The following is a 23,532-nucleotide window of genomic DNA, read 5'->3' on the forward strand; positions in this document are numbered from 1 at the left end:
TGCCAGGTCTTGCCTACCGAACACACTCAGCATCCACAAGCGTGGGGTTAGCTTCCTGTATGTAGGGGAATATGTGAAAGAACCACGCGAGCAAGGTCAAGGTAAGAGACGTACCAATGTCGAGCACGACGAGTAACTTTGTTTCATGAATCACCTCGCAGATGTGGTACCCTTGGCAGAAGGTAAGGCCGACGTTTACCTGTGAGATTTCGGTGAGTGCTGATCATTGATTTGACATTTGATGTGACCTGGAATGAATTTGTATAGGATAAATTGCCTGCCCGCCGCGCACTTTGGCCCTCCTATGACAGATCAAAGTGTCTTTATATCCAAGAAGCACAGTGAAGCCGGACAACCACGATATAGAGGTCTGAGCAAGCCGCCATGTTTCATTCCTTCGGGCCGTTCATCATTGCAGTCAGGCCTGGCTTAGGAACACGAGGTAAAGTTTACTGACGCCCATAGGTTTACTGATTCCCGAGACATGATTTTCTGTCGTGGCCAAGACACAAGCGCAAGGACAGCCGAAAGGACCAAACAAGTGCTGTGACCTAGGCCTGGTACATGAAGTATTTCGTACCATACAAAGTTGCACGCGCAGCTGTACCTCCCGGCACCACAAGGTGTCAGGGCATGATCACCCAAATAGTAGCACCAGCGAAGCGATGAGGTGGTAAAATTGGTGCGTAACGATTCAGACTAAAATATCGTAACTTCTGCTCAAACACCCCAACGAAACAGGGTTTTCGCAGGAAAAGTAGAAACTGTAAGTAGAAATCACACGAGATTTGGTTTCCTCACCCCGGTTTCAGTCACCCGCAGAATTTTGTGATGTATAGCGAGAAGGCGAGTTATTTGCTCAAGAAAACACGTTTCGACACATGGAAACGAACGAGAGACAGCGTCGTGCACGCTTTGACCTGTGTTTGACATTATTTGGCACACAACGTCGAACACTTCTTTCAAAGTTACACATCGGCGGTTTCGGAGTTTTGACACAAGCTAGACTTTAATCAAAATGTGATTGATAAACAAGGGATATTCAATTTGAATTTCAACATTGGAAACAATAGTGGTACTCAAAATAAGATCCAAAACTTTTTGGAAACTCGCGTAGAGCACGGCTAAACCCTTCCAACACGGCTAAAGGTATCGGCTTGATGACTATTGAAAGTCAGGCCGGCATGGCACGGCGGAGTTTTAATCCATGCCTGCTGCCCGCCAACGTGTTCGCCGTTCTGCACGGCTCAGAGCCAACGCTCGAGTTACTCGAGCGAGCTCAACGACGATGGACCTTCAAGAATCCCCCTCCGAAGGACTCCCTCCAGAAACATCTGGACCCAGGATGTCAATCCAGTGGCAAAGTGAACATGCCCTCACTGACATCCTGGTGAACTACCTTACCACCCATCCCACTGACTGCCGGATCCTGTTCTATTCTGAGGGGAAGAAGAAAGCGGCCCTCGACAATGACGCCCCCTCTAACAGGGACAAAGGGGACGTATATGGCGCCATCGCCCACCTCATATTCGCCGATCACATCAAGTACCGCTCTGCATACCGCCAAAATCAGAAGAAATTCAGCGATTTGGTCTCCAATCGCATCACAAAGTAAGTCTTCTCTTTTTTTTTTTTTATTCACGCATACACTAACAAATACATCAAGCCTTAGAAATAAGTACAAGAAGCACAAGAACAAGTTCACTGCGACTGGCTCTGGCATCATGCCGCTTGATGGGCCATCTGCCCAAAATCTTCTACGTGAGTTCGTCTTCCCCCCCCCCCCAGTTAACAGCTGATTTATTTTTATAGAAGTCGTATGTGCGGACCTTCCATGGTACCAGGACCTTGACGCAATCTGGCACGGCAATCCCGCCATGGCGGCAAAGACACATTCGTCTAAGCCGGGCGTGGACCACGCCGCAGCCCTATATTCCCTCGTGCAACCACGTGGTGGGGCTGGCCCCTCCATGCACTTTGGTGCTTCTGCTGGGGCTGGCCCCTCCAGCGCGCATCTGCCCCCCAGCCCATACCCAGCCCCCAGCGCACATCTGCCCCCCAGCCCATACCCAGCCCCCAGCGCACATCTGCCCCCTGGCCCATACCCAGCCCCAGCCCCCAGCCCATATCCAGCCCCAGTTCCCAGCGCACATCTGCCCCCCAGCCCATACCCAGCCCCCAGCGCACATCTGCCCCCTGGCCCATACCCAGCCCCAGCCCCCAGCCCATATCCAGCCCCAGCTCCCAGCGCACATCTGCCCCCTGGCCCATACCCAGCCCCAGCCCCCAGCCCATATCCAGCCCCAGCCCCCAGCACACATCTGCCCCCTAGCCCATACCCAGCCCCAGCCCCAGCCCCCAGCGCACATATGCCCCCCAACCCATACCCAGCCCCCAGCGCGGATCCGCCACCCAACCCATACCCCCCCCAAAACGCGTGCCCACCGTTCCACCTTCCCGGGCTCGACAACTCCGACGACGTCGACATCACCGACGATTTCGGACGCGCTGATAATAGCACTGGTCTGTTTTCCGCCCCCATCGACGGTGACGATGACGACATGATGGACGCTGACGCTGGCACCCACACCAGCCCTTCCCGGGTTGCGGGTAAGAAGCGCCAGTTGCCTTCTTCCCCGTCCCCTCCTCCTCACCCCCCCCACCCGTTCGAATTGCCCCCGAAGTCCCCGGCGTCGTTTTACGACAGTCGGGCAGCCTTTGGGGCGCAGAGGCCGATTTCTCGTGGGGGCCGACGCAAGGCATCGACCGACATGTCCCGCAGCATGTCGACACCGTCATCGACGACCCGCAACACCACCACCTCCTCGTCTGACTACAACATGTCCCCCCACCCCGCAAACGTCACAGAAAACGAGCGCCGGCTCCAAAAAGAAGAAGGCGAAGTCCGACGTCGCTCAACAGATCGACCACGTCCATGACGAGATCGAGAGCCTGCATTCGGACGCGAGGTCACGCCACGACCACAAGCAAGAGCGCTTCCTTGCGAAGCTCGACGCCAAGACCGAACACCATCGCGACACGAGGAAGTATGAGTATCTACGCAGCGTGCGAGAGCATGAGGCCTCGTTAGCAACCGCCAACCATCAGCGTGAGCAAGAGAAGCAGGATGCTGAGATCCGTCTTCGCGAGACTGACATTCGAGTGCACGAAGCTCATTCACTGGTGCTTGATAAGGAGGCTGAAAACCTCCGCCTCAAGATCCAGTTCCACCAGATGACACAGGGCAACAGGTCAGATGGAGGTGTATGATTTTTTCGTCTCGTTTTTTTTTTTTTTTCATTTGTTCTTGCTACCATATGTTTCTTTTGTTGTTGTTTTTGTGTTCTCACTGTTGCATGTATGTTTTTCTCCTACACTAGTATCTGATTCAAGTTGATGTTACATAGGTACATATGTGTTGTACATTTAGTAGTAGTACATGTCAAGTAGTACATGTGAATGTGATCCTTATCCTGCTCTCCTTTGTGCATTAGATTGAGGACTGTCAAAGAGCTCATCCATTAGCCTTGCACGAGTAGCCTGACCTGGAGTGCCATCATATGTCCTGTCACCAACTACTTCATCACCATCTGGAGCCTCATACTCTTGAGGAATGAAATCTTCGCCCTCTACACGAGCCCACTTTAGAGAACTCTCGTATGTTCCATCCTGTTTGTGATGGTCGGTTTCGAAGCGGATGATCATGTTGTGCAGGATGATACAACACTTAATCCACTGCACAGCAAACTCGAGGTCTTTCTCGGTCTGAATTCTGAACCGTAGCTCTCGAAGAGACTGGAACCGTCCCTTCAAAACAGCAAATGTGTGTTCAACACGAACACGAATCTAAATAAATGTAAATCAATTGAAAACCACCAAAAAAAAAACATACCTTAGAGAGGTGATAATTGAATGTCTTCTGGTTCTTCGTCAGCCGTCCATTGCGAGGCTTCTTGAAAGGGGGAATACACCATGGTTCCAATGGATAAGCACTGTCCGCCCAAACCCAATGACCATCAGGCAGAAGATCAGCGTGCTCGTTATAGAGGCAAGTGGATCGAAAAGCAAATGCATCATGGACACTCCCGGGATGACCAAGAGAGTAATCAACAATCAGGAGGTTGTGGGGTAAGTTGACTGCCTAGAATCAAATTAATTTTTGCACATGAAGATGACAAAAAAAATGTTACCTGACAGCCAAGGGAATACTTCGACTTCCTATCATAAAATGTCTCACCATAATAACCCGGTTTCGTGAACAGATCTATGGTTGAGCCATCAATGGCTAGAAAACCACCTCTCCACTCTGGACAAGTACGTGACTCGGCAAATTTGCGAGCCAGGTCACTATCCTCAGAGTCACCTGCTGGGAAGCAGATAAACTGATCATGGGCATCGAGCACCGCGACCATCACACGATTAGTGCAATTGACCACTGACCCGACACTCACGCCTGCCCATTGAGCGACATCCTCGAGAGAAATGGCATTGCCATAGTGGCCTGCACGATTAAGAAAAATGGCAAGCTGGATGGAGACGGGGAGCTGAGGATTGTTGGACTGGTTCTGGAAGATAGGGTGATTAGAGATATGATCGAGGATATCATCGAAGATCTCCGGGTTGACACGAAGTTTCTGCCGAAACAAGTGAGGGCGATGTTCCTCGTGGTGAACCAGCATGTGAAGTTGAGATGCTCGCGGAGGAGGCTCATCAGGCTTGTGGAGTACACGTGCCCTCTTGACCTCATCACGAAGAGCAGCGATGGTGTCCTGGAGCCTGTCGTAAGGTGCAGCGATGTCATCGGATTCGTCACTGGAAGAATCCGCAATCCCCGTCCCAGGGGAGAGGGGAGAGATGGGAGAGATGGGAGAGAGGGGGGATTGGGGGGATGGGGAGCTAAATGACAGGCTGAAAGAGTCGTCATGATCATCGCCTGAAGCAGAAAGCGAGTTCGAGTCGGAGTCGGTATCAGACTCAAAGTCCGACCAGTCGTCCAGCATATCCTGATACTGCAACCTAGCCACGGAAAGTGCAGCCTGATCGACAATATTCAGGAGGTCTTTACGAGTGGATGGGCGAGGCATAGTTATGGTGGGGGGCTATGGTGCGTGTGGGATCAAAACTCCTATCTGCGTGTATATGTGACGCAGTTTTGAGCGGAGTTTAAAAGTTGCGGAAAGTTCCGATGTTTCGTCTCGCGCTGTCTATTCTTATCCAGATCCCACACGCATCCCACCTGACCAGCAGCGCCTTACCTTCGCTGGAAAGCAGCTTGAAGATGGCCGTACTCTCAGCGACTACAACATCCAGAAGGAGTCTACCCTTCGCTCAGTCTTGCGTCTCCGCAGAGGCATGCAGATCTTTCCCCCTCAGCGACTACAACATCCAGAAGGAGTCTACCCTTCGCTCAGTCTTGCGTCTCCGCGGAGGCATGCAGATCTTCCCCCCTCAGTGACTACAACATCCAGAAGGAGTCTACCCTTCGCTCAGTCTTGCGTCTCCGCGGAGGCATGCAGATCTTCCCCCCTCAGCGACTACAACATCCAGAAGGAGTCTACCCTTCACTCAGTCTTGCGTCTCCGTGGAGGCATGCAGATATTCCTCCCCCATCGCGCATCTGCCCTCTCAACGCATACCCAGCCCCCATTGCGCATCCGCCCCCCCAAACGCATACCTGCCCCCAGCGCACATCTGCCCCCTAGCCCATACCCAGCCCCAGCCCCCAGCGCATACCCAGCCCCCATCGTGCATCCGCCCCCCCAAACGCATACCTGCCCCCAGCGCACATCTGCCCCCTAGCCCATACCCAGCCCCATCCCCCAGCGCAAATCTGCCCCATCACGCATCCGCCCCTCAAACGCATACCTAGCCCAGCTCAAATCTGCCCCCCACATATCCCTCCCAACACTTATCCTCTCCTTCCCCCCCGCTCTTCCCCTCAGCACTTATTTTGTTCCATCTGGCGCTCCCTACCTACGGCTGATTTCATTGGGGCGGGGCCTTAGTTTTTTTTACAAGTGTATTACTACTACCATTTGAAATACAAGTATGTTGGAGGATCTGCTACTCGTTTTGAAGCTACTAGATCATGGTTACTTTTTCTATTCTCTCTAAAGTACACTTTCCCCTATGTATATTCACGCTTTGAAAAAAATCACAAGTGTTGTTTTAAAGGTCCGACTTTGTGCCGACTCGTGCCGAGCATGTTCTGTTAAACTTTAGCCGTGTTGGAAGGGTTTAGCCGTGCTCTACGCGAGTTTCCAAAAAGTTTTGGATCTTATTTTGAGTACCACTAATAATAAATTTAGATGATGGTGAAATGGCAGAGCAAAGTAACACATTTTGACAAAGATTCCAAGTCCTGTCTAAATAGATTGAAATATTTGAAGTTTTCCGCTCAGGAAAATGTCAATATAAAATACAAAATTTGAGCGTGGAAAATATTCAGAAAAATATTATATAATGGCCAGCATTCCCATTCCAGTTAAAAACTCAAATTTTCTTGATCGTGCATCAGTAAACCCCAATTTTCTCCACAGACATCGACATTTCCCACAGTTTCCCACAGTTTCCCACAGCGCCCCACAGCGGCACAGAGCTCACAGTAAATTTCTCCACAGACATCAACATTTTCGACAGTAACCCACAGTGGGACAGAGCTCACAGTAAATTTCTCCCAGCATCAACATTTTTTGATAGTTCCCCACAGTAACCTACAGAGGGACAGAGCTCACAGGATGTACAGCTGCTTACAGTGTTTGTCAGTAAAATACTACCATTTCTCGAGCGCTACTACTACTATATAGTTCGGGCTATAATTAGAATACATTTGAAGCACAATTTGAAGCACACTGGCATCCGCCAAGGTCAAGACAAAACAAAATCTCATGTCCGAATCATATTTTACTACTACTAGATACTAGTACTGCCAAATACAAGGTTTCTATTTGATACAACTCAAAAGAAGGTACTTGTCATTAGTCCAACTGGATGGTGACCTGATGGCAGGATGCGAATGAGTCTATAATACGAAGGTGTTAGTTGGTAGTACTATAAATGATAGGTGTACTTACCATGAAGATTGTGTGGCACTGGGTGGTGAGAAAGACCGTGTTTCTTGAATGTGATGCGCATATGACCTAGTCCTACATCCGCCTTGTCAAGCTTCCGCTTAGAAATGGTGGACTTGTATTTCGAAAGATTCGTCATGACCTCGTATTCTCGGACGACACAATCAGCAAGTGTTTTCTCTGCATTGAATATATCCCGTCGGGCCCTTGCGAGGTCCATGATGAGGTTAGCTTCAAGTTCATCAACATCGTTGATGGTCTGTGGGCACGTGAACAAATATTGCCTAGTAAGATATCAGTCACTTACCATCGAGCCAATAGCGTCAACTACATCATACAAATCTGCGATACCACTGCCAGAGTCACCCAGAACATGGCTGGCTTGCCACTTATTGGTATGTCGAGGGCGCATACATGACGCTGATGGTACATCACTAGAGATATTTAAATGGATTGGTGCGTGGCTCGACTCGGACATGAGGGTTAGAAAAACTAAGGTGTTCGGATTCCGGAATCAATATCATTACAGTTCAACTTCTCAGAATTCTCACGTGCACGCTATTATGTCGTCATTCCAGTGTCCTTCATGTGGCAAGGGCGGTTTCAAGAATGACGTCGCTGTTGCTCGTCACATGAGCCAACCTCGCTCTGGGTGCAGTACGTGGCTGCAGGATTTGATATGCTTGCGCTCCGAGTCTGATTCCTGTATGGACTCGGATGACGAACCGAATATTTCCATGGATATGGACGATGCCAGTGAACCGAATATGCCCGACATCGAGTCTGGTGGTTTGGGGGATTGGGATGAGATGTCTCGAGGGAGTACTAGTGGTAGTGAGAGCCAGGAAATGCCAACTCACAACTCGGAAGTTATCGACTCATATTCTGACTGCGCTCAATCATACGGCAGGGGCTACACGTTCCTTGATCTATTCAATTCCGACAATAACAGCAAACACCGTGCAATGAATCCGTATTACCCATTCAGCGGCTGGAAAGACTGGGAAGTTGGGTCGTGGCTCCTTCGCTCAGGATTGAGCATGGGGAAGATAGACAATTTTCTTTTGCTCGAGATGGTGAGTAACAAATTCTTTGATAATATTTACATTTTTCTTAAGTGGTTCAGATAAAGACCCTTCCATTAGTGGTAGTCAGAGTGAACGATTTTGAGACGATTCAGTGTGCGATTCAGAAATCGATTTCGGACACTGATAATCGGATTTGACATTGAATCGCGTTGAATTGTCGAAGCGCCTCTGGAGGTGCTTCACGCGATTCTGAATCGGATTTTGGACTGTAAACAGCTGCATTTCTCTTATTTAAAAATACAAATATCTAATTAAATATACTTGTCCTGCAAATAAGCACCTCCCCCTCCACACTCAAGTAGCATGGCACCCAAAGGAAAACACGTCCAACGAGCATCTCCGCTGAAAGCCCGTAAAAAAGTGCCCATTAAAAAAGGCAAAAAAGCGCTGCCAATGGGTACCAAGGTCGAAGTCGGAGATACCGCGGAGGCTATCGAAAAGGTCAACGATGAGAAAGATGACGAGGAAGTCCCTGATATCGAGTGCGTGAAATATATCAGAAACATAGTACATAACTCACCTTAGGAACTGCCAGTTGGACAGATACTTTGACGTGGTCCCTCGTTAGCGCTGTGACATCTGATGACACCATCTGAAAAGGATTGTACCCTGAACCAGGTGCGAATGCATCGACGAAAAACGGAGGAGGCGCGAAGAAAACAGAACACCACTGGGCACTCTGCAAGGTTCTGTTTGATGGCCATGCGGAGTATGGCAGTGCATTTGAAATTGCACTTGGCAACCTGAAAGAAAAAGGCCTGCGACAAGCATGGGTTTGAAAGATCAAAAACCGAATGCAGATGTACGCCATCGTTTGGTTCTGTGATGTTTTCATACTGACCTTTTGGCAGCTTAGAACGAAAAACCCTTGTCTATGTCAAGGAGATGGGAACAACAGGAGCTGGCATTGAGCGTGAGGAAGATATCGACATGAGTCAGGTGAACAACTTTACCACAAGATGGGGTAAGTACCACTAACTCGGACATTGTTTTCCGTACTGAGACAACTTCGCCGGCACAAATTAAAGAAGAATTTCCGTGGTTCTTCGAGATGCGTGCTCTTGTCGCCAATTGTCCTAGTCGGATTCCTACCGGTGTTGGTAATGCAGATTCGGCTGCCGACTTTTCAATTTTGTTACCGAATGATGGCGAAGAATTTTCCGAGTCACTGAGTGAGCCCGTGGGATTATCTGATGTAGAGCCTGATGGAGATACTTCTGTGGCTAGTGGCGAGGACACAAAACCCCCAAAACACCAGCGGTCAACAAAGATCGAAGATCTCGCTGACGAAGATTGCAAGCCTGCGAAGAAGTTAAAGGTTACAACGAGCACCAAACCATCCAAGACGAAATCATTCCTAGACAGGTATGCCGAAGTGGCTGAGCAAGAAGAGCTGACTGCACAGAAACGGGCTGATGCACTCACAGCCAAGGCATCACTTGCTGTTGTCAAAGCAAAAGCCAAGGCCCAGATCAAGCTGGAGAAGGAGAGACGCGAGACGGAGAAGGAGAGGAGGAAGACTGAGTATGCATTGAGGAAGCTCGAGCTTGAGCATCAATTTCGAATGGCTCAATTGCCTCGCATTGACCAGGCTGGCCCTTCACAAGCACACTATCGAACAAATGATTTCCTCTCCGATGATGATCCATATGGACTTCCAATTCTCCCGCAACCAGAGAACTCTGAGGGGGGAAGTTCAACTAGCTACCATTACTAAAATTCTGAATGACAACGAGCTCTTTTTTCTTTGTATTTGAATAGTGCTCCTTTCAGCTGCTCCCGAAACCTTTTTGCTGATTTTAAACGCTGCTGCCGTCCATTTTGTGCAACTTCGAAAGGGTCATCTTCTGAATCCGAAGATGACGAGAGACCCTCCTCGATGAATGGATCACGTATCGGTGCATCATAATCATCCTCCGCCAGCTCATCCGCCTCACACATCATAGCAAAGGCATGTAAAGTAATGCATGCCACTGGTCCAGTATGTGGCAATCCGGTGAGTTGCTTTGTCTCGGATATTGACACGAATACCTTTGAGCGAGTGAAAACGCCCCTTCAGGTAGCCAATGGCATGTTCAGATCGAATACGAACCATGGAAACATGGTTGTTAAACACCCGATTATAAGGTTCCTCCCATTCCGGCATTTTATAGGGTGCTACCACCCAGGTTTGTATCTGGAGCTCGATGGTTAGTCTAAGCAAATAAATGTGACAAGCTCTTACAGGGTATGTGGAGTCTGCCCAAATGAATTCCCCATCTTCGAGTATGTCGTCGTGGTTCTGAGCAATGAATGTCTCTTGCCAAGCACTAGCATCGTGAGTGCTCCCAGTATGCCCATAGCTAAAATCAATAATTCGGAGATTTGGGAGCGAGACGATCTATTAAAATAGTCAGCTCAAATATATTCTCGGACTGAAATTAAAATTAAATTAAAATACTTGAACATTCAATGAATAATTTGATTTTCGGTCAAAGTAGCTTTCTCCATACCAATGAGGACGATCGTAAAGAGGAATGAGGGTGCCATCAACAAGGCACCACCCGTTCCTCCATGCACGACAGGAGTGAGCTTCAACCCAGGACTTTGCAAGTTCTTTTTCGTCTGCAGTAGGGAATCGAACAGCAGACTTGCGGAAAGATGGGCGAAGGACAGCTGTCATGACTCTGCGGGTGATGAGGTGGACAGTTCCTTTGCCAAGCCCAGCCCAATCCGCAACTGCCTGCATGCTAGCCCCGTTACCATTGTGTCCGAATCGATATAGTGTGACCGCGAGCTGGTCAGTGAGGGGAATTTGTTCATTCTGGGACTTGTTGGTGAACACTGGATCAGATGCGAGTTCGGTGCAGATTTTGTCAAAGGTGTATGGGGAGACTCGAAGACTCTCGCGAAACTTGTCAGGACGTTGTGGCTTCAGCACGTCTAGCACATGGCGCATCTGAGACGGGCCACGAGGAAGCTGATTGTGAGCCATCTGGTAGCGGTGTGAATAAGAATCCCGAATGAATTCGCGGACAAGCTGGCTGAGTTGTGCCTCCGCAGTGGGTGCACTGGCAGCAATGTTGTCATCGTCGAGCTCGTCATCAGCATCAGTGCCTGAGGTAGACTGAGACTCAGATACTGCAGATTCAGAGTCTGTGTCCGAGTAAGTGCTCGAGTCAAGCCCTGACACAGTACTCAAGCTGGATGGATCTGAGTATACAGACGAGTCATCTGAAAATTCATTGGAGTCTGAGCCAGAAGACGAGGAAATGGTGCTGCTGCTGGGGGAACTTGTGTCGGACATACTAGTATCCGAGTCAAGGTCTGAACAGGATGTTGACACTAGTACTGAGTCTCCGTCCTCGAGAACAGCATCCAAGCTATTGAATTCACGTTCTGTAAGGCTTTCGAGCCTCCGTTGGCGACGCAAGCAGATTTGTGCTCGTTTTTTCTTTACCTGCAATGCAAACATAATTAGATTCTGTACTTGCACTTGCCTTTGCGTCCGTCGCGGCATCTTGAGTGGTCCGAGGTAAGGTACTTAGCATACACACATATACACGAGAATCGCGTTGAAAATCCGTCAGCCGCTATGGGGTGTTCAAAGCAACTGCGATTTTCACACGATTTTCGCATTTTGAATCGTCCTGTAATCGCACGCTGAATCGTCTCAAAATCGTTCACTCTGACTACCACTATTATCTTCGTCTCACGTTGAGACTTAGTACAGAGCTCTTACCTGAGTCTACGCTTTCAGCATAACAAAAGATTCAAGTTTTCCATCAGCTCCTCATATCTTGAGGGCCAACAGTCAACACGTCTTCATCCCGGAGAGAAGATTCTGACGACATTGTCTTAACCTCTGATAGCTCATCCGAAAGCTCCGACGATATCCCAGAACCCACCCCAAGACAGTTCTTTCCTCCTCCCCCACCTCCACCAAGTGGGTTCGTTGTCCCACCCAGAACACCTGTTGGACCTCCACCAAACCCATTCAGACCACTGGTACCTCCACCAGCAGGACCGCTGACCATGTCGAAAATCCCAGAACTCAAGATTGGTTCCCCTAAGGATTTCAATGGACATACTTCCCAAGCAACAAGATGGTTGTTTAGCATTAAAGCTTATCGTTTTGCCAACTCTGAAACCGATACCGACAATAAGAAGAAAATCATCACCGCCCTCGCCTATATGACCGAAGGAACTGCCGCACTTTGGGCAGAAACATTCTATACCAATGCGTACAGTGGTTCAGTTCTGACCTTCGGATCATGGACAGACTTTGAAAAAAGCTTCAAAGAAGCATTCCAATCCATTGACACGCAGACCGACGCCTTGAACAAACTAGAAAATCTCAGGCAGACTGGAGAAATCGCTGAGTACATTGCCGAGTTCAAGCTCCTCACCGCGTTATCCGGAATGAAGGAAGGAATTGGACTCAAATACTTCTTCAAAAGAGGATTGAAAGATGGATTGAGGAAAGCGATTCATGGACTCTCTGAAGTCCCTGATACCATAGACAAATGGTACACCACAGCGACCCAGCAAAGCGCCAATTGGCAAATGGAACAGTCATTCAGAAACAACCGAAGTCAGACGAAGAAGGGATCTGGGAATCGCTCCAATCAAGGGCGAAGCAATCCCAAAACTAACTTCCACCACCATCAGCGCGACCCTGACGCAATGGACGTGGACAGAACCTTATCCCCCCAACAACGTGATGACCATTTCAAGAAAGGGCTCTGCTTCAATTGCTCAAAACAGGGCCATCGTTCCAGGGACTGCCCTGACAAGAAAACCAAGACCAGAGCCGCAGGAGCGTCAGAAGGAAGGAAAGGAAAGGGAAGGGCTAAAACCCCTGATGATGAAACCGACGAAGAAGAAGATATGGATACCAACCGAGTGGATTTTTAAACAGAGGACCTGTATCAACGTCAGACCCCTCCCTTTATGTGCTGTATACTAAGACTGTAGGACGAAGCAATGAATTCCGTGTCCCAGTGACACTCTTCTCTACAAAAAGCACGAAAACCGTTGAAACCACCGCTATCATTCATTCTGGAGCAGGAGGCTCTTTTATTGATAAAGACTTCGTCAAGAAGCACAAGATTAACTCCCACAAACTCCGAAAACCTTTCCATATTACCACCGTGGATGGAAGCAACTTGAAAGCGGGAATGATCTCCCATTATTGCGTCCTACCCATCAGACTTGACAAAAGATGCATGTGGGGAAAATTCAATATTACCCAACTCTCTGCTCGAGACAACGTCCTCCTTGGGAAACCCTGGCTCTCCGCCATGAATCCAGACATCGACTGGACTAAGAACATGATATCCCTTCCTTCATCACCCCGATCCAAACTCGTTGAGACCGAGATCAATCTTGAAAGAAAAACCATGTAGAACCCTTCTTATTCGAAGCCAAGAAAGCAGCTATTGAAGAAGAGGAAACCGGTTCTTTTCATCCGCTCAAGACGCTCTCAAATGAAAAAGAACATTGTATTGAAGAAATCAAGAAGAAGAAGAAATCCAAGAAACCTAAAGAAACTACTCCCGAACTCCCTAATTTCAATGCTATGGAAGATGTATGGGTTGGAAACACCCAATTCCTCCCACACCCGGACGATATCGCCACCTATCCTCTATCCGATGACGAAGTACTAATCGATTATGCTACGGATGGAACCAATGTTCGAATAACCGAGAACATCTCCTTCAACTCTCCTTTGACCCGTGATGGGACTTCCAAGAGAGAAATCTCTGCCAAACAAACTCCGCTTAGAAACATTTGGATACTCGCTGCTTCGCAAGAATACACCAAAACAAGCAACAAAGCGCAGGAGTTTGCTATGGAAGACACCCAGGCAAAGAAGAAGAAAACATTTCGAAGAACTCGTTCCCGAATACCTCCATGACTTCGCAGATATCTTCGCAACAGATGGCTTGAACAAACTTCCTCCCTCTCGCCCTGGATTTGACCACAGAATCGACACCAAAGAAGGTTTCATTCCGAAATCATCCAGAGCGTATCCTCTATCCCTGAAAGAAACCGAACGCATTAAAAGCTTTTCTAGACTGAACACGTAGCGAAAGATTTTATTACCTCGTCAAAATCTCCACAAGCATCTGGCTTCTTCTTCGTTGGAAAGAAAGACGGATCGCTTAGACCTTGCCAAGATTATCGGTACATTAACGAATGGACCGTGAAGAACGCCTACCCTCTCCCATTGATTCCCCCTCTCATTGCGAAATCGAGCGATGCCAAATTCTTCACCAAGCATAGATGTCCGTTCCGGATATAACAACATTCTCATTCATCCCGACGATAGATGGAAAGCTGCATTCTCTACCTCCTTTGGCCTCTTTGAACCAAAAGTCATGTTCTTCGGCCTCTGCAATTCCCCAGCAACTTTCCAAGCATACATGAACCAAACCTTTGCGACCGAAATCAATGAAGGATGGCTCATCGTTTATATGGATGACATCCTTATTTTCTCGGATACCTTGGAAGAACAAAAAGAACGAACTAGACAGGTCCTGGAGAAACTTAGAAAAGAGTCACTCTTCCTCAAACCAGAGAAATGTACTTTCGATGCGCAAGAAGTTGAATATCTCGGCATGATTATCCGACCTGGGCAAGTTGCAATGGACCCAGCGAAACTGAAAGGAATCAGCGACTGGACTTCCCCCTCCTCAGTCAAAGAAGTCTGATCATTCCTTGGATTTTGCAACTTCTACCGACACTTCATTTCCCATTACTCTGATATTGCTCGCCCGCTGATTGACCTCACAAAGAAGGACAACGTCTTCTCTTGGTCAAGCATTTGTGAAGAAGCTTTCCAGAAGCTAAAGCACTGCTTCCTCTCTGAACCCGTCCTCCAAAATCCCAATCCTACTCGACAATTCGCCCTCGCAACTGATGCATCATTGTTTGCTACTGGAGCAGTACTCCTTCAAACAGACGAGAATGGAGCGTATCACCCTTGCGGGTATCTTTCCCAATCCCTGAACCCAGCCGAACGGAATTATCAGATCTATGATAGAGAACTCCTTGCTGTTATCCGCGCCCTGCAAGCTTGGAGACACTTTCTCGAAGGAAATTCTCATCCGGTTATCATCTTCACCGATCATAAGAACCTTCTATATTTCAGATCTGCACAGAAACTCACTAGAAGGCAAGCTCGTTGGCAGCTAATGCTATGCAACTATGATCTCACCTTCCATCACGTTCCTGGGTCCAAACTCGCCGCTCCAGACGCCCTTTCCCGACGGTCTGATCATGCTTTTTCTGGATCTGATAACGAAGATCTTATCCTCCTTCCTGATTCATTGTTTGTCAACCTCATTGATGCTGAACTTGCGGAAGATTTCAAGCTCCTTCATGACGCATCTGACGATGCTACCATTCGCACCGCATTAGACGCTTTAAACGGTGTATGCGCTCCTCCTATGAAATCTGCACTTTCTGATTGGAAATTCGAGGATGATGTTCTTTTCTACAAGAATCGTGCTTATGTTCCCTCTGATCTCCGCCATCATATCCTTACTCTCCATCATGATCATCCTACGGCCGGTCATCCAGGCCGCACTATCACGGAATGGAACGTGAAGAAAGCCTATTGGTGGCCTGGGATGGGAACATATATTAGGAAATATGTTGACGGATGTGCAACTTGTCAGCAAATGAAGCCGAATACGCATCCTACTACCCCTCCCTTATAACCGATCTCCTCCACCACCTCTCGCCCCTTTTCACAGGTCTCCGTTGATCTTATCACCGACCTTCCCCCGTCCCTTGACTTTGATTCTATCATGGTCGTGGTAGACCATGGCCTTACGAAGGGGGTAATTCTCTGCCCTTGCAGAAAAACGATCACCGCAGAAGGAGTAGCCCAACTTTTCTTTGAAAAGGTCTTCCTTAGATTCGGCCTCTATGACAAGATTATCTCCGATAGAGGACCACAGTTCGCCTCTAAACTCGCAAAAGAGCTCGGAAAGCTCCTAAACTATCAAGTCGCCCTTTCTACCGCCTATCACCCCCAGACTGATGGACAAACTGAACGAATGAATCAAGAACTAGAAACCTATCTCCGAATATATTGTCGAACGAACCCTAATGATTGGGCAAATCACCTTCCCATGGCAGAATTTGTCCACAATTCCAGAAAAGGCAGCGCCAGAAACGACTCTCCATTCTCTCTTATGATGGGATACGAACCTCGCAGATACCCACACGCCTTCCCTGACTCCACTCTTCCAGCCGCAGAAGACCGCATCAAACACCTTCAGAAGATCAGAGAAGAAGCCCTAGCTTCTCACAGCCTTGCTCAACAACGAATGGCAGAAAGATCTCATAGACAGAAGTACGAACCATGGAAATGTGGTGATAAAGTTTGGCTTTCCGCAGCACACCTCATCACTCGACTCCCCTCAAAGAAGTTAGCTCCCAAACGATACGGCCCTTTCGAAATCACAGAAGTTCTATCGCCTATCACGTTCAAATTGAAGCTACCGAAAACCTGGAGAGTTCACTCCACATTCCATGCTTCTGAACTATCCTCCTATCAAGAGACAGAGATACACGGCCCGAACTTCACCGAACCACCTCCTGACCTTATCAACGGAGAAGAACATTACGAAATCAAAGCCATACTCTCGCACAAAGGGGCAGGCATGAGACGTCGTTATCTTGTATCTTGGGTTGGGTACCCTGAATCTGAGAACTCATGGATCCTTGAAACGGAACTTGAAAACGCAGCGGAGCTTCTCAATGCCTATAAGAAGAGACTTAAGCTTGTCTCTAGAGCATTAGGCCTCTAAACCTACCTTAACTCGAAACCAACATGTCTGACCGCTCCAGCTGCTCTTATGGTTCCAACCACAGTATCACCAACTTCTTTGAAAACAACCCCTTTACTCGTCCCCAGACCCCTGGCCAGCATCGGGCCATGTGGGAAGCCGTTATTGTCGACATCCAGTATGCTATGAGGCTTGACGCCTATGTAGAGAGGGTCGGCAATTCCACCCTCAAAGAACTCATCATCATTTTCCGGGCAGCAGACGCCCTCACTCCCGCAGCAATGCAGTTCCAACTCGACCCCTCCACCAGTCTTGGTGCGATCCCCATCAGATACAACCAAAGCAAGATCAAGAATGCAGTCTTGAACGCTATCCGACTCACCGTTGATTTCGATGATGCAATCAGGAGGATAGAGGATGAAAATGAGTTTAATCCACCTCCCGAGCCATTCATCGCAGCAATGAGGCATACGACTCCGACCCCTCCCCTAGTCATCAAAGAAGATGAAGAAGTAGTAGAGCGCAGCAGCTCACTCTATGTGCCATACACACCCCCTCCTGTAGCCCAGCCACCTCAGGATTATTATTCGTTCCTCGGCCTATCTCCTCCCAGTACACCTCCCCCCAAAGTTGAAGAAGAAGAGCAGCAACTTCCCATTGATATTTCCCCGTCCCAGTCAAGGACACTCTCCCCTGAACTTTTACATTACTCTCCATTGCAGAACGCTGCCCCTATCCCTGTCCCACCCCCTACTACACCTGTCGATCTCGACAATAGGATGGACGTTCTCCGCAGAGCGCAAAGGCTTACTCGGATGAAGCCTAGATTGCTTTTCTCTATGGGGCTTCCTTTAAGCCAACATCATTACAAACATTACGACTTCGAATCTGCACCAGGATGCACCACCGCCGCACAATACTCCATCGAGAGGGCACAGTATGAAGCAGGAGAAACAACTCAAACCTATCCCTTCAACTGTGTCTGTCGTACTTGCAACAATTGGGGGCATAAGCAAAAGCACTGCAAGAGGTACCAGTGCCGCATTTGTGGCAAATACGCTCCCAAGCACCTCACCCCATTCTGTCCCCTCCTCAAAGGCAAGAAGCTCCTTTGTCGCAGAAAATCCGCTGATAGGTTCCATGGAGAAATGGCTAAGCTCGAAGCTGCCTTTGACCATGAGCGTGCTCGCGTTGCAGAAGAACGGGAAGAGAATGAACTCGACGCCATCGCCATGTTGGCAGATATTGACGTTGACCCCATCTGCTATTCCAACCAGGATGATTGAAGTCGGTGACTTCAAACCTTTGAACGGGAGGTAATGTTACAATAACATACCTCGGACCGGCCCCCCCCCTATCTTTTCTCCTATCATGTACTACCATATGACGCCTTATCACCTTCTTGTACAGCATCCTTGATCGCCGTCTTATCTCGTATCTCTTATCTTGTACCCTGTACTCTTACCACTGCCTTGGTAGTCTTGCCCTGAACTGACCTTTACCTATAAGTAGTCGATCGTCTTGCTTTGTATTCTTTAACTTGAATCTACTCAGTCTTCTGATAGACCTTCCTTGAGCAAGACAGCTCTCGTATACGATTTCACTAAAGACTCTTCGTCTTAAGTGCCTTTACTTGATCGATACCATTAGTCTTGTCTTTGCTTGCCGACCCTTGTCACCAAGCCTTGACCCCAAAGATAACGATAACGAAACTCTGCATTATCTTCGTCTTACGTTAAGACTTAGTACAGAGCTCCTACCTGAGTTTACACTTCCAGCGTAACAAGATCCCCCACCTGGAACATGTTATAATAGTCGGACCGGGAGATTTGACACCATCTCAGACTTGTCAATCGACCATCACTACAGTTCACCAACCCCATTACCCCGAGGTGATCAGACGTTCCACAATTCAGATGTGCCCGCTTCTGCAAGAGCATGGCCAACACCCAGCGGTGTCAAATGGACTGCATCAGCTCTGGCGACACCAGACAGCCTCCAGGTGGTACAAAAGGTAAAGATTGGTGATGGTGGGAGTTGCGGGCAGATTCGATCCAGCAACTTCGATGGGCTGTACTCTGCCATCGTCCAACTGGCTGTCACCCACTATCAATGTATCTTGACTAATTCTTCAATCTACCCAAGCAAGACTGAATGTTGTGACTGGTCCGCCATGGCATGCAATGCAGCGTGCCGTGCCAACGGAGTGAAAATAGAGTATGACGAGGATGCCTACAAGTTGGTAAGTCACCCTTGTAATTCTGTCCTTTGTTTGCTTCTCATTGCGACGATAGATAACTTCCCGTGGTTCTAATTTACGGAGCAACTTGAAGAATCTCATGCGACCACTCGTTGAAGCCGAGTATGGCTTTGTCAACGAGAAGACACCCGACACCATCAAGACAAATGCTGCGCTAGCACTAGCAGCGCTCACAAACTGCAAGACGTTGACATACAAGGTATGATTCACTCACTCGCGATGATAAATGCTGATGGCTGGCAACAGGATCGCCAGCAGTGCAAGGGAGCATTCGAGGCCGACATCATCATGAAGGGGATGATAAAGTGGTGTTACAACAAGAAAGGATGTATGGGGATCAGATATCCCAGCTATTTCAAGGACGAAGAGACTGGCGGGGCTACATTGGGAATCATCGTTGCATTGCTAATGGCGGTAAGTCTGATAGTCGCTGATTCTTGACGTGGCACGAATGACTGACTGTGACTCTTTTAGATGGAAGCATGTGTCATGGAGTGAACCTCTGGAACGAGGGTGTTCATGAAATTCAACAAGGAGCAATACGCAGCCGTTTTCCAGGTGCATTATGACCTATTGGTCCACTTTCACAAAGGCACCAAGCACGCGGCATTGTCTCGAGAATCTGCAAAAGGCATTTGAAGCATGCCCGGTAAGTAATATCAGTTTTCAATGTCATTCACGTCTCTCATTCACGTCTCTCACTATCACACACTAGTCGTCATGCTAGCATTCCTGATGATCCCATTGCCCTAGGTCCCATTGAACATTTCACAATGGACGAATTCACGGCGGCGGCTGCAGAGTGGGAATATCGCGAGTCAGAATCGGAGGACGATGGAGTGTAGTTGTATCTATCGTGTTGAGGTACCAATGTACCATTGCAATGAAATTTTTGATTTTGAATGTTTTTCCGGGGCTGTAAATTCTGAGGGCCGGATACAGGTGGCCTAATAGTGGGAAAAATGACCAATTCCTCTGCCTATTGAAGGCCTATTCCTATGACTAAAATGCCTACTGCACCTATCATAGACCCATGCTATACAGGGCCTTCCTACATATCCGGGACTTACCTACTGGACTAACATGCCTACATAGGCTACATAGGCTCGCATAGGCACCGCACATTTTCCTGATGAAGATGCCGAAATATACAAAGTAGCGCTTCGAACGTCGAAAATTTCGTGTTCGAGAACCAAATTGTCAATGGCAAGCTGACGAAAGGCTACGAGGTTTTTGACTGTCTCCACTTTGTTTGTCGAGAGAGAGCGCAGGACAGTAGTGGCGATTGGCCAAAGGGTGAAGGGAATTGGAGAGTTAGTTTGATGCCAGAGCTTGACAGTGCGAACAGTCAGTTCTTTATCAGGTGGATCCTCCATGAAAGAGCAATAGGAGAACTTGAGGACGTCGAGCTGCTTCAATTCTGCCATCGCGTCCCAATGCTCTGTCTTCACAAACGAATTGTGGAACACCACTTTCCGAATGTTCGACATGCATGCCATTGCCTGGCAATACAGTGTTGCGAATGGAAAAATGGCCCACTGCTGATGAGCGTTGATACTCCAAGAATTGAAGGTGCATTTCTTGACATATAATGCAATGGATTTAGATGGTTCAGTATTTGCCAGCCTCCGCCCTGTTGATGGTATATGAGTTCCCCGAAAATGTGATGTGCTCGAATACGCGCGGCAACGCGATGGAGCAGAAAAAACGGCACACGAGTGCGAGGGCTGAGAAGGTTCAAATGATGTGCTCTCTTATAAGCAGTTCGTTAGTTGGCGCTATGCACTCAAAAATCGCAAGATATATTTCGTTTGGGATTAGAGGCAAGTTGGTATGACCGTTGTGGCGAAGAGGAGCTGGGGAATACACAAGCGTCACGATTGAAAGCTGAGAATTTTTTTGTTTAATAACTCACTGGACCAAGAGAAATCCATGATAAATCCAAATTATGCCGCGGAACGCAAGATTTTAACTAATTATAGCGGATGAGCGCTGAGGATGACAGTAAACTCGAGGTTCGGTTGCCGTTGTGAACAAAGTTGAGGGAAAAGGTATTACGTACTTACTAAATACAAGGACCCCAGGTTGAGTCAAGAGGGGTGAACGGCCCAGCGTTGGATCGGCGGTTGAACTATAGTTGTGGCGACATTAGGTCTTAGCTGAGTTTGAAAATATAATGTTTGACAAACACGTTACTAACTCGACCAAATAATCTGTTTTGGCAATTGGTCATCGTGAAACTCGCAACGCTGAACCCGAGCTCACCATCATGAATCCCGACCAACAGCCGCCAGAGAAGCGCCGACGCGGACGTCCAAAAGGGTCGAAGAACGGACCTAATGCTGGAACCACGGGCCGTCCAGTTGGACGCCCAAGAAATGACGGAAGTGTGCGAGTGCCCAAGACAGGTGAGTCCAGACATGCATATGCTGTGCAAGCGCTAATAATGTGCCGCTGTCAGTGCCTTCACGATCTGCCACCGCAGGGGCGGAAAGTCACAATAGTGACACCAGTCCACAGCCAGGTAAGTGGACAGTTCTGTAGTTTTGTGTGACTGATCCTTAAACTCTGTTGTTAGCAGCAACACCCGACTCTGCTGCCTCTGCATCAGGTGCGAGCCCTGCACCGTCGGCAGCAGGTGCAGATTTGCACCCGACAGATGTGAATAATGTGCAAACCAGCATGGTGAGCACAAATACAGGTAAGTTTGTTGAAAGTTGTCTGTCCTGCATCGATTTTTGATCATAAAAGAGGACTTTCTTCAGCCAGTTGTGGCTCCCGCGGCCAGCAATTCAGGTAAGCACGCGAATTTGTGATTGACCTGTTAGCACCTCCTGCTAACACTCGCCTCTCTCACAGGTCAGGGTGCGAGGTGCAAGCGCCTCAACCCACTCCGTCAATATGACGAGCAAGTTCTCTGCGACTACAACGAGGATGAAGATGACGACATTTTCGATGGCGCTGATGCGGAGGTCGAGTACATGCAGAGTGAATTTGCTCCTCTCGTCAACGACGACGATGACGTTCTGCAAGGAGCAGCTGTCCCGACGCCAGCCGAAAATGTCAAGGCAAAAATACCTCGATCCACGATGCCAACATGGCTTCATGACGAGTATGTGGATGCCCGCACTCGCCTCCAGTCTGAGATTGCGAAGACTGGGAGGCCAGCATGTTATGAACATGGACAATTCACTATGACTGCACCCCCACTCGTGTTCTCTCGTGTTGTACCTTACAAAATAGAGCCTATTGACTTCTACCGACCTCATTTTTTTGTGTGGCTGCCTCACCTCCTTCAGCGCATCCCTTGCCCTGAGTGCAAGGACGCGAAACGGCACACAAAGCAGGGGCAACCAGTCATGCTCCGAGTTCTTGGTTGGCCAAAGCAGCCACGACGTGTTGTCGACATGGAGCACCTGGTGTTCATCATAGGTCACCGCTATCGTTGTGTACACGACGAATGCAAGAAAACGTTCCAGAGCTGGTCACCGGCCATCATGCGAGTGCTTCCTCCGCCACTCGTTGCCTTATTTCCCTTTCACCTGACATATCGCTGTGGCCTCGCGGAACGCCTCATTGGTGTTCTGCGCACATCGTTTCAGGGGGGAATTGGACCCTCGCCGTTTTCAAAGTACATACGAACCATGCACATCCGTCACTACGAACAGCTGCATGTTGCATACCTCGAAACTGTGCGACAACGCATGCAAGCCAGTGCCTCTGGATTGCTGCCATCGAGCCGTCCTTTTCCGCGGTGGAATGATCCCAGTGGCTATGCTGGTTATGTCCCCTCGCACCGATATTTTCGTGCCTTCTATGACTCGCTGATTGAGTTGCACGCTGCCGAGATGGACCAGCACATGGCAATGCAGTCAGCTGAGGGCCTCAGCCATGATCACAGTTTCAAGGTTCGTCGTCCTGCGAAGTGGGTAAATTGTTCTCAAACACTTGAATATGCAGGTCACAGGAATACTCGGAAAGGTTAATGGTGTGGCAACATTTGGAGCCCTCCATACTGCATGCAATAACTATGGCGAGTGTCGGAAGATGACTCTGACACCAACGAAGGGCCACAATGATTGTATGCCAGCACTCGCAGAGATTCCGGTCACACTAGCCAAGTACGGTCACACTCCTGTCAAAGTTGTCTTCACGGACAATGTCCGTGGAGATAAATCTGCCCTTGAGCGAGCTTTCCCCAGTCTGCTCCATGATGTATCTCCTGTTCCGAGCTCGGCACTTGATGACTTGGCACTACCTGATGGCTGGCATGTGTGCCGTCTCAGTTCCACGTATCAAATCAATAGCAGACACATACTTCAGTCATAACC

The 23,532-nt window shown here is 48.6% G+C and overlaps 5 protein-coding genes across 5 annotated transcripts; 3 read left to right on the forward strand and 2 right to left on the reverse strand.

Moving 5' to 3' along the window:
• Window positions 1-6,977: 6,977 nt before the first annotated feature.
• Window positions 6,978-7,482, reverse strand: DEU56DRAFT_914051 (uncharacterized protein; the record flags this gene model as incomplete). Its single annotated transcript, XM_041357591.1, has 3 exons — window positions 6,978-7,021; window positions 7,074-7,329; window positions 7,378-7,482. 3 exons carry the CDS (start codon window positions 7,480-7,482, stop codon window positions 6,978-6,980), a joined length of 405 nt encoding a protein of 134 aa, XP_041207142.1.
• Window positions 7,483-7,633: 151 nt separating this feature from the next.
• DEU56DRAFT_757250 (uncharacterized protein) lies at window positions 7,634-9,875 on the forward strand (the record flags this gene model as incomplete). Its single annotated transcript, XM_041350105.1, has 8 exons — window positions 7,634-8,146; window positions 8,197-8,251; window positions 8,436-8,640; window positions 8,684-8,721; window positions 8,759-8,931; window positions 8,959-8,960; window positions 9,010-9,122; window positions 9,187-9,875. 8 exons carry the CDS (start codon window positions 7,634-7,636, stop codon window positions 9,873-9,875), a joined length of 1,788 nt encoding a protein of 595 aa, XP_041207143.1.
• Window positions 9,876-10,589: 714 nt separating this feature from the next.
• DEU56DRAFT_757251 (uncharacterized protein) lies at window positions 10,590-11,657 on the reverse strand (the record flags this gene model as incomplete). Its single annotated transcript, XM_041350106.1, has 1 exon — window positions 10,590-11,657. One exon carries the CDS (start codon window positions 11,655-11,657, stop codon window positions 10,590-10,592), a length of 1,068 nt encoding a protein of 355 aa, XP_041207144.1.
• Window positions 11,658-19,114: 7,457 nt separating this feature from the next.
• On the forward strand, window positions 19,115-20,089 carry DEU56DRAFT_951191 (uncharacterized protein; the record flags this gene model as incomplete). Its single annotated transcript, XM_041359144.1, has 6 exons — window positions 19,115-19,183; window positions 19,236-19,400; window positions 19,448-19,615; window positions 19,676-19,695; window positions 19,794-19,850; window positions 19,917-20,089. The coding sequence occupies 6 exons, from the start codon at window positions 19,115-19,117 to the stop codon at window positions 20,044-20,046; spliced, it is 609 nt and encodes a 202-aa protein (XP_041207145.1). The 3' UTR covers window positions 20,047-20,089.
• Window positions 20,090-22,182: 2,093 nt separating this feature from the next.
• DEU56DRAFT_739210 (uncharacterized protein) lies at window positions 22,183-23,530 on the forward strand (the record flags this gene model as incomplete). The annotated part of the gene is made up of 2 exons (XM_041348711.1): window positions 22,183-23,109; window positions 23,162-23,530. 2 exons carry the CDS (start codon window positions 22,183-22,185, stop codon window positions 23,528-23,530), a joined length of 1,296 nt encoding a protein of 431 aa, XP_041207146.1.
• Window positions 23,531-23,532: the final 2 nt, after the last annotated feature.

This window comes from Suillus clintonianus (assembly GCF_016758775.1).
Source record: "Suillus clintonianus strain FC179 chromosome Unknown DEU56scaffold_49, whole genome shotgun sequence".
NCBI lineage: Eukaryota > Fungi > Basidiomycota > Agaricomycetes > Boletales > Suillaceae > Suillus > Suillus clintonianus.